The 10833-nt window shown below is 55.9% G+C and overlaps 1 protein-coding gene across 1 annotated transcript; it reads left to right on the top strand.

Annotated features, from left to right (window-relative positions):
• The first annotated feature begins 273 nt into the window (after positions 1-273).
• LOC143187556 (uncharacterized) lies at positions 274-8305 on the top strand. The gene is made up of 5 exons (XM_076391778.1): positions 274-5226; positions 5419-5571; positions 5621-6477; positions 6529-6660; positions 8125-8305. Exons 1-5 carry the CDS (start codon positions 274-276, stop codon positions 8303-8305), a joined length of 6276 nt encoding a protein of 2091 aa, XP_076247893.1.
• The last annotated feature ends 2528 nt before the right edge of the window (positions 8306-10833 follow it).

Raw genomic sequence — 10833 nt, 5'->3', positions numbered from 1 at the left:
CGAGGACCGGAGCCAGCGCCCAGCCCCCTACACAGAAGCTAAATAAACGTCGTTTCCAAGCCCTTTTCAGGGCCGACAAAATATAAAACTCGTGTCTTCGTTTTCTTTCGTATCCCCTCAATCTCACCTCATCCGGACCTCCGTTGGATCCCTTATTTTAAGCGATTCCAACATAAGGTCCTTCGAGCCGGATTGAAAGGTTGAGAAAGGGTGAAAGAAACGATCACTTCAGGTTGACCTTCGAGCAGTGTTTACCTCTCGAAGTATATCACCATGTCGAACCCCGTAAAGGAGCAGTTGACTCTTCCTGCCCTGGAGGTCGAGATGGAGGATATTCAGTCACGAATTCGGGGAATGACCCGACTCGTGACTAATCTGAAGAAAAAGGGGCGAAATAATTATACCATCTCTCTCCTCAAGCAGAAGTTGGAGTATGTAACTGACGTTTGGAGGGACATCCAAGAGCGAGTTAAACAGCTCAAAAAGGAGGTCCCTGACAGCAAACGGAAGGTCATACCCTTCTTCGGCGAGAGCACGATGGATGATGCAGAAGATGCGTTCCATGAAGCTCAGAACTTCCTGATGACGGAATTGGACAGCCTCATACAGGAAAAGGAATCGGCTGGATTCGGCAACCCCGGGAATACCGCGGGTGCCGGAGCAACCGGCCAGCCTAGTACGCTTGAGCTTCCCAAGCAGAATTTACCGAGATTTAGCGGAGATCCGCGAAAGTGGTGTCACTTTGCGGATCTGTTCACCGCCAGCATAATCAAAGATCAACGGTTGTCAGATGCGCAACGTTTGCAATATCTGAACGGCTGCTTGGAAGGAGAGGCACTCGCATCGATTGCCACGCTTGAAATTGCGGATCGCAATTTCAAGCCGGCGTGGGATACCCTGACCGAACAATTCGGGAACCCACGTCGCATGGTGCTTCAGCTTCTCGCAACATTCACGAAGCTGAAGCCGATCAGGACGGGCGACATAGAAAGCCTGCAACAGGTCACCGTCGGCTGGAAACAAACGCTCGCCGCGCTCCAGAAGCTGGGGCGCAAGGTAGAGCATTACAGCGACGTGTTGGTCATCCTGATAAAATCTAAGTTGGACCAATCCCTAGAATGGGAATGGGAGGGCACGCAAAAGCTCAACCAAGAAATCCCCTCATTTAATGAGATGTTGGATTTTCTCAGGGAGCAAGAGCACAGACTGCACGTGCTGATCAACCCGGTACAAAAACAAGCGGTTGACCCCACGTCAAAACCTCGCATACGGCAACATAACGCCGTAGTCGAAAGCTCTCCCGGTCCAACCTTGGAGTGTACATTCTGCGGACTGACGCACGGAATTACAACGTGCAAAAAGTTCAAGCTGCTCACGCCTGAATTGCGCTTCCATTATATTAAAGCGAATCAGTCGTGTATAAACTGTCTCGCTTCGACTCACACAGTCGCGCGCTGCCCTAAGAACGCAGCGTGTACAAAGTGCAGTAAGAAGCATCACACTATTCTGCACTTTGACGCACCACAAGTCGGCACAGGCAATCGTCGGTCGACGAAAAAGCCACAGCAGGGCCAGCGGGAAGCGGGACGGAGTAACGTCTCCGCACGTGAGCCCGCGAATGTAAACACGAAATCTCGTGCTTCTACATCAAGCGCCGACGTGACGTCGCACTGTAGTGCGACGGAGAGCGGAACACCAGCTGTGTTTCTGGCGACGGCAAATGTGCGAGTCACAGGAAAGGGAGGCACGACGCGCATCGCGCGTGCACTCATAGACCAGGGCTCGGAAGCCTCCTTCATTTCCGCGAACCTCGCAAATGACTTGCGACTCGCGAGAAGGAAAACCCCAGCCACAGTTACGGGCTTGGGGGGCGGAAAAGCCCAGGATATAAAATATAGCGTGGATATCGAGTTCGGTTCGACACGTTGCACTGAGGAGGCGTTCCGCACCAGTGCATACGTGGTGTCCCGAATCACCTCGTATGCCCCGCCGTCGGTTCACGTGCCGGAATACACCGCGTTGCGTGAACTGACACTCGCGGATCCTGACCCCGCTTCAGACCGTCCAATAGAGGTGCTGATCGGAGCTGGGACATATGCGAGTATCATTCGACCAGGGCTTCGGCGATTCGGTAAGCGAGGGCCGATCGCGCAGGAAACAGCTTTAGGCTGGATACTGTCAGGCCCGGTCGACGCAGCCACCTCTTCCCCAAACCCCGTGAGGACGCTGCATTGCACCGTCCTCGAATCGCTCGACAAAGCGATACGAAGGTTCTGGGAGATAGAGGAGATTCCCTCGAAATTGGTGAATACCAAGGCCGAGGACGAATGCGAAGAATACTTCGCAAAAACCGTCGCGCGAGACGCGACGGGACGATTCATTGTTCGGTTGCCCTTCAACCACGAAAACCCGGACGAGCTGTTGGGAGAATCTCTTCCAATAGCTCTCTCCGCGTTGACTAGGTTAAGGAAAAAACTGGACCTGGATCCAACCCTCATGAGGGAATACAGTGAGTTTCTCACTGAATATGAGTCGTTGAGTCATATGACTCGCCTAGAGTTCCTCGACAAGACACGACTCTACATTCCACATAGAGCGGTTGTTCGAACGGAAAGCGCTACGACGAAGCTGCGCGTCGTGTTTAACGCTTCCAGTAAAACAGCGGGCGGACGCTCGCTGAACGACATCCTCCACGTAGGACCGAAGCTACAGAACGATATCACCGCTGTATTAACGCGGTGGCGTCTGTATCAATACGTGCTAGTAGCAGATATAGAGAAAATGTTTCGACAAATTCTCGTAGCTGCAGAGGATCGTCGATTCCAATGCATCGTGTGGCGCACGCCAGAAACCGAACGAAATATAGCGTTCGAGTTAAAAACCGTGACCTACGGTACGGCGTGTGCCCCATATTTATCGATGCGAACGCTTCTCGAGCTGAAAAAACAGGACGGCGACCGCTTCCCGCTCGCCGCTCCTATCCTCGAGAAGGACGTCTATGTTGACGACGTGTTTATGGGAGCTCCGGACAAACTATTGTTGGAGCAAATCCGTAAACAAACGTGCGAGCTCTTACAGCAAGGTGGATTTAACCTTCGTAAGTGGGCTGGAAATTCGCCAGATTTATTAGGCAATATTCCACATAGCTCGCACTCCCACGCAGTCGACCTTGATTTGTTTGATAATTCCGAATTAAAGGTACTCGGTCTGCGATGGATTCCATCAGGAGATTTTTTCTACTTTAATCTGCAACGCTTCCAACCGTCTGCAACACCGATCACAAAGCGTACTTTGTTTTCGGAAATTGCAAAATTATACGACCCTCTCGGCTGGCTTTCGCCAGTCGTGATTCGCGCGAAAACTTTAATGCAGTCCCAATGGCTGGAAAAAATCCAGTGGGACGAGCAAGTTTCCGCGGAAACGCTCAAAATGTGGAACACATTTTGTGCGGATTGGAGCAGATTGAACCAGTGGAAACTTCCCCGATGGATCCGTTATGGAGCCGACACGACTTCTGTGGAACTGCACGGATTTTGTGACGCATCGCTCGCAGCCTATTCGGCCGTCACTTATTTAAGAGTGACGACGATAGACAACGGTGTGTTTACATCGCTGTTGATGGCAAAAACGCGAGTGGCTCCAATAAAAACACAGTCGATCCCAGTTCTTGAATTGAACGGGGCCGTACTGCTAGCCGAGCTAATCTTGCACGTGAGAGACTCGCTTGCAATGAAAATAGATCGAGTAGTCTGTTGGACAGACTCAACTATCGCTCTAGCTTGGCTGAAAAAACACCCATCGACCTGGAAGGTTATAGTGGCCAACCGAGTGTCGAAAATCCAAACGGCCCTCCCGAACGCGGAATGGCGTTACGTGCCGACCCGTTCGAACCCCGCGGATTTAAATTCGCGCGGGATCGACGCGGCAGAATTTCTGCAGTCGAACCTATGGACGTTTGGACCGACATGGCTGAGCGAAGCGGAAGCGCAATGGCCCGCCATACCCGCTTCCGTTGAGACCGATGAAAGCAAGCGCGTAGCGCATGCACACGTAGCAACTCCGAAGCCGGAATGGGATTTTCTGTTCCGTTTTCAATCATGGAGAAAACTGTTACGTGTAACGGCGTACTGTCTTCGTTGGCGAAGACCGTCGCGCGTCAATCAAAGGTCAAACGCCGGTCAAGTAATCGAGGCGGCAGAAATGCGTAGCGCAGCTGAGCGCCTCGCACGCCATATACAGGGCGCGCATTTCGCAGAGGAATGCCGATGCTTAAAAAATCATCGCAGTATCCCTGTGAAATCTCCCTTAAAAAGTCTCAACCCGTTCCTCGACGATAAGGACGTCCTGCGAGTCGGTGGAAGACTGGAGAATGCGACACTTGCATGGGAAACCAAGCACCCGATAATACTGCCTAAGCATTATGTTTCGACATTAATAATTAGGCAGTGCCACGTAGATACGGTGCATGGGGGCTTGCAGTTGACCTTGCACACTGTCAGGCAAAACTATTGGATTCTCGGTTGTCGAAATGCAGCGAAAACCGTGGTCAACAAATGCATGCGATGCGTAAGGTGGCGAGGCAACACGTCCACGCAAATAATGCAGCATCTGACCCCGGAGCGCTGTCGCCCGTCAAGAGCATTCGACAATTGCGGAGTGGATTACGCGGGACCTTACCGTGTCCGCGACTCCGCGGGCCGAGGCAAAACAGCTCACAAAGCGTACATCGCGGTGTTTGTTTGTTACGCTACGAGGGCTGTCCATATCGAACTCGTCCATGACTACACGACGAGCGCGTTCTTAGCCGCACTCGATCGGTTTGTTGCACGACGAGGAATCCCGTCCTGCATTTTCAGTGACAATGGAACCAATTTCGTCGGTGCCGATCGAGAATTACAACAGCACTGTCGTGCAGTATTTTCTGCAACGGACACGCATAATAAATGCGGTGCTATGGGCATTCAGTGGCGGTTTAATCCACCCAGTGCCCCACACTTCGGTGGAATGCAGGAGGCCGGCGTGAAATCGGTGAAACACCATTTGAAACGCACGTTGGGAGAGTTCACACCCACGGGAGAGGAAATGCAGACGCTGCTCTGCAAGATCGAAGCGAGTCTTAACTCGCGACCGATCGCTCCCCTGAGTGACGACCCAGACGACTATGCGTCTCTTACGCCCGGTCACTTCCTGACAGGCGGACCACTAAATGCGATTCCGCTGCAGTCCGTGGAAAATGAAAAACTCTCGCGATTGTCGCGTTGGAGAGCGATTCAGAAATTCCACGAGCAACTGTGGAGGCATTGGACGCGCGATTATCTCACGCACCTCCAAAATCGCTACAAGTGGCGCACCACCCAACTGCAACTGCAACCAGGAGATCTGGTGCTAGTGCAGAATCCTCTTCTTCCCCCCAACCAGTGGGAGATGGGAAGAATTGAGGAGGTGTTCCCGGGGAAAGACGGAAATGTACGTGTGGTAAAAGTACGTACCGCAAAGTCAACTTACACACGCCCCATCACAAGGATGTGTAGGTTACCCGTGGATGAGCCCGCTACGACCACCGGCGCCGAGGTCGAGCGGGCAAAATAAACACCTGTAAAGAATTTTCGGAAAAAACCAGGGAGACACCAAGGTGAGACCGATTGTTCTAGAAGAAAATCGAACGATCGGGACCCCCTCTTCCTTGACCCCCAATCCCCTTGGGAGGGGAGACGAAGTATTTCCGTCTCTATCTCTCCAAGGGAAAAAGCGCCCCCGCGAAATCGCGGGCGCTACCGAAATCGGTTGTGAGCGTCGCGCCGGCCGAGTCAGTAGAAATCAAGCAATGGAAAGCGACACACAAAACACGCAGAACCAAATCTCGGCGACCTTTGATCGCTGTTTGAAGATTGGGGAGCAGGCTCTCCAGCAAGAGACGCGTACACCCTCGCCACTGGAGAAGTCGCACCAGGAAGCAGTACAAGAAACCACTCAAGAGGAGTGGACAATAACCATCGGCCCACCAAGAATGGGCCCAGTACAGCTCAGGGTGCCGGAGCACATTCCGCGCACCACGCGGCGGTATCGCTGCACCGTCCCAGGAGGGCGGTACGCCCTCAGATGGGACCGGGAGCAGCGATTAACGTCACTGCTTTGGCGGCCGGCGGTGGACCCCCCAACGCCGAGAGGCCAAGAAAAGAGTACCGCCCCCGCGGCTGCAGCGAGCCAAGCGGGCGGGAGGACGCCCAACAGGCCCCGACCAAAGGCGAGGGAGGATAACCGTCAACAGGCACAAGCACCGACGACCTCCAGGGCCTTGGTGGCGGCTAGGCCCTCCCCGATTGCCAGCCGCACCCGGCGACCACCCCGGCCTCAAGGACCGACGTTAGAGGAGTTGACGCGCGCAGCAGTCGGCATCGCGGTGGAAACCTCGATGCGGCTGCTGCAGCAACAGCAGCAGCTACACCCGCAGCAGAGCGCGTCTCCACCAGCGCATAAGTAAGTTCAATTGAATTTATATTTTGATTGAATATACGACAACGCTGCGAGTGAGTTCACTTCAATTGAACTTCACTTGCAGCAACTCTCTCTCTCATTCGCGAAGAAAGTATTAGTCTTTCGAGTCTCGCGTTACGATGTGCATACGACAGAGCATTACCGATTCTCCGTTGCACGGACCGTGCAAGGGGGGCGGTATGTTTAAAAAGCGGTTATATAACGGGCATTTGGCTCGTCCGCGAGATTCGTAATTTGTTGGTATACGTGACCGACCGAAGGTGGCCTTCGGTCGGAGCATACGTTGTCCTAGCAGCAAAACACGATCAGCTGTCGTATGACTTGTTTTTGTCGTCAAAATTAAAGTTCAAACAAAGTAAGCGTTGTCGAGCAACGGTTTTGAACTCCAGGCTCGATGTCGAGTGGGGACATCGGAGCCTGAAGGAGAGAGAGAGTACATCGTACTACATTAGCACGAGACAAAAGATAATTTGTGAGCGCCGCGTAGTGGTAAAATTTGGCACGTCTTCCGCTTCGCGGAGACACGCGCGGCTCTCGCCCCAGTCGTCTTTCGACAATCAAGCTTGACGCAGTCAGTGCGACCGTACGTCAAGCGCCTCTCAGCTCGCCAGTTTTCAGATTTCAAGTAGTTTGGTTACCAGACACTTGAAATCTCACTAGCTCTAAAAAGCTGAACCTCTGTCGCCGACAGACTAGGAAACTCTGCTCGATTCGTACGTATAATACGTACGAAAGAGCGCCTGGTTTGTTTTAGGAGACAATTGATCGAGATTTGCACTCTTGGAATCGGGGCCTGCCCTGATTCTCTGAGTCTCGTTTCGTCTCGGAGCAACAAAGGCCGCTGCCTGTTGGATCCCTGAGAGACGGGTTACAACAGAGAGAGATAACGTACGTGCCTATCACCTCTGCGTTACTCGTGCTCTGCCACCCCGTTTAGTAGCAACCCCCGTGTGACGAATAGAAGCACACGGTAAGGTGAACGGAGTCGCCGAGCCTCTGGCCGTCCTCAGCCTCCAGGACCAGCAATTCGCTGGTTATAGCGTGTCCCTCCGCTCACGAATCCCTAAATTACTTGGATTCGTACGGAACGAACCTTTCCAAAAGGTGCAAGGCGAAGAGAAGAGGTCCCTCCTCCTCTCAAGCCACTCGTTCATCGACTTCTTCTTCGCGCCAGAAGAAGAGTCGATAATACAGTCCACTGCATTACCTTTGCGTTACAGGCAAGGTTTTGCTATCCCCTCCAAATAGGCTCGCGAGCGCAGCCTGGAGTTGGGAATCTTTGGTATAGCCAGATTTACACTCTTGCTTACCGCCGCGGTTCCGCCGCTATCTCTCTTTTTCAGACGTCAACGTCGCTAAGGGGAGCCGGCGTCACCACCAGCCAAGGCCCTCCGATCCGCCGCCGTCCTTTCCAGCCGACGAGGACCGGAGCCAGCGCCCAGCCCCCTACACAGAAGCTAAATAAACGTCGTTTCCAAGCCCTTTTCAGGGCCGACAAAATATAAAACTCGTGTCTTCGTTTTCTTTCGTATCCCCTCAATCTCACCTCATCCGGACCTCCGTTGGATCCCTTATTTTAAGCGATTCCAACACCCCTTGTCGTCAAAAATAAGGGTTTTTCACCCCTAGAAACTACCCCTTGAAAGGTAGGGGTGTGTACCATAGAACACAAAGTGTAGCTCGTGCCAAGAGCTACCCTCTAGAAAAAATCCCGTCTTCCTACGTGGATTTTGTCAAAATGCCCTGTAATCGCGCGCAGTGTATCTCTGTAGGTAGCCATACAAGAGAATCCGAGGTAACCCAGACCTAACCCATTTTTTTTTTTTTTTTTTTTTTAACGTGGAGAAATGCCTAACGCACACCCCGTGATGGGGGAATCCCGGGGTAGTGTGGGGCTTGCACCCACTAAAACTCCACGGTGGCCATCTTCAGCGCATTAGGGGGGACTCCGGGAACTCTTTCGAAAACTACCGGAGCCCCCCGCGCTTCGCTCCGCCGCTACCAGCGCGGCGGAGTTCCTTCTTCTGTGGGGAGTGTAACCTCCCCACGTGGCCGCGGACGCCTCGCGCTACGCGCCCAGCGCCCGCGACCACTTCGTTTTCCCTTTTGGGATTGGCGCCGCCGAGAGGGCCACACCCTCGACGACGCGACTTCTGGGCCTTTTGACAGGAGGCCACCGGGTCCCCAACCCGGTGACCTCAGGCCCTGGCGGTCCCGCGCGCGGCTGACGGGCTCAATGGCCGAGCCCGCCGCGGCATTATGCGCGGGAGCCGCCTGTTGGTGCCGGGCGGATGACGTTTCCGCCCGGCCGAGAGACGCGCGGACAGAGTCAGGGGGCACCAGCCCCACCTGTGACTGGGGCGGCACGTAACCGCCGCCCCGCTGCCCGACGCGCCCCTCTTCTTTCTGCGCGAGCGGGGTCCAAGACCTCCCGCTCGCGCTCGTCCGCCTCCTTCCGGGTCATGATTTCCTCACAGAAGGAGGCGAACGCTTGCCAGGCGCCGCGATCGCCAGCGATCGCGGCTACCACGGCTCGGAGGGAGAGGTCGCCACCCATCCCCCTCCGGAGCGCCCGCCTTTGAGCCGCAAAGGCGGGACACTCTTCCAGCGCGTGTTGCGCGGAGTCCTGCTCCGCGCCGCACTGGTGGCACATGGCCGTCGCCTCGACACCTATTTTCGCCAGGTACTCCCCGAAGCATCCGTGCCCGGAGAGCACCTGGGTCATGCGGTAGGTGAGCCCACCATGCCTACGGTCCAGCCAGCTATCAAAGCTGGGCAGGACCGCCCCTACCGCCCGCTGTCGGTCGGCGCCGCTCCGCTGGAGCTGACGCCGCCATATTTCGCGGGCGGATCGTTGGGACTGGCGCCTCATTTCTGCCTCGACCGTCGCGTCCGGCGGGGCGTCCCCGTCCAGACGGAGGGCTTGCAGACGCCGATATACATCGGCGTGTGCCCCCGCCTGGATGTCGAAGGGGACGACACCCGCCAGAACCGCCGCCGTTTCGTGGGGTAGGGTGCGGTAGCCACGCACGACCCGGATGGCCATTAGCCTCTGCACGCGGCGCAATTTGCACCGCGCGCTCCGGCTGACCACCGGGCCGCGGGCCCACACGGGACATCCGTATAGGGCCATGGCCCGCACCACTCCCACATACAGGCGGCGTACCTTCGCGTTGGGCCCCCCTAGGTTGGGCAGTAGTCGACCAAGCATGGTCGACGTGGCCACAACCCGGGGGACCAGACGGTCGAAGTGTTCTTCGAAGCGCCAGCGGCTGTCGATTTCCAGGCCGAGGTACTTAAACCTTCCCCCGACCTGGATGGGGGCATCACCCACCCAGACCCGAGCCTGGGGCGCACGCCGCGACAGAGGCAGCCCGTGAAACCAGACTACCTCCGTCTTTTGCGGCGAGATATGGAGCCCCAAGGCTCGGATCCTGGCGACGACCAGTGCCACGGCCATCTCGGCCAGGCGGACAGTCCTCGTCCAATCCCTCCCCACGGCAACTATGAGCGTGTCGTCGGCGTAACAGACAACGCTCGTGCCGGTGGGGAGGGGCCCGCGGAGCACGGAGTCGTACCCCAGGTCCCATAGGAGTGGTCCTAAAACGGAACCCTGAGGCACGCCCCGACTGAGTACCCTCCGCTGGGTGTTGTTCCGGCCCGGGAATTCGATTTCCCTGTCCCGCAGGTAATCCGACATCACGGCCTGGAGGTAGGGCGGCACCCCGTGTTCTCGGAGTGCCACCCTTATTGCCCCCCAGGGCAGGGAGTTAAATGCGTTGGCGATATCAAGGCTGATCGCCAACGCAACCCCACCCTGGGAGACGGCCGTGTCCGTGAGGGATTTGACGTGATCGATCGCGTCTAGCGTCGATCTCCCCCCACGGAAGCCGAACTGACCCATTTTTTTTTTTTTTTTTTTTTTTTTAACGTGGAGAAATGCCTAACGCACACCCCGGGAGGGGGGAATCCCGGGGTAGTGTGGGGCTTGCACCCACTAAAACTCCACGGTGGCCATCTTCAGCGCATGAGGGGGACTCCGGGAACTCTTTCGAACACTACCGGAGCCCCCCGCGCTACCTCCGCCGCTACCAGCGCGGCGGAGTGCCTTCTTCGGTGGGGAGTTTGACCTCCCCACGTGGCCGCGGACGCCTCACGCTACGCGCCCAGCGCCCGCGACCACTTCGTTTTCCCGTTTGGGATTGGCGCCGCCGAGAGGGCCACACCCTCGACGACGCCCCTTCTGGGCCTTTTGACAGGAGGCCACCGGGTCCCCAACCCGGTGACCTCAGGCCCTGGCGGTCCCGCGCGCGGCTGACGGGCTCAGTAGCAGAGCCC

This window comes from Calliopsis andreniformis, unplaced genomic scaffold (genome assembly GCF_051401765.1).
Source record: "Calliopsis andreniformis isolate RMS-2024a unplaced genomic scaffold, iyCalAndr_principal scaffold0048, whole genome shotgun sequence".
NCBI lineage: Eukaryota > Metazoa > Arthropoda > Insecta > Hymenoptera > Andrenidae > Calliopsis > Calliopsis andreniformis.
Note: the sequence above shows the minus strand (reverse complement) of the source record. Positions and strands in the feature narration are given on the sequence as shown.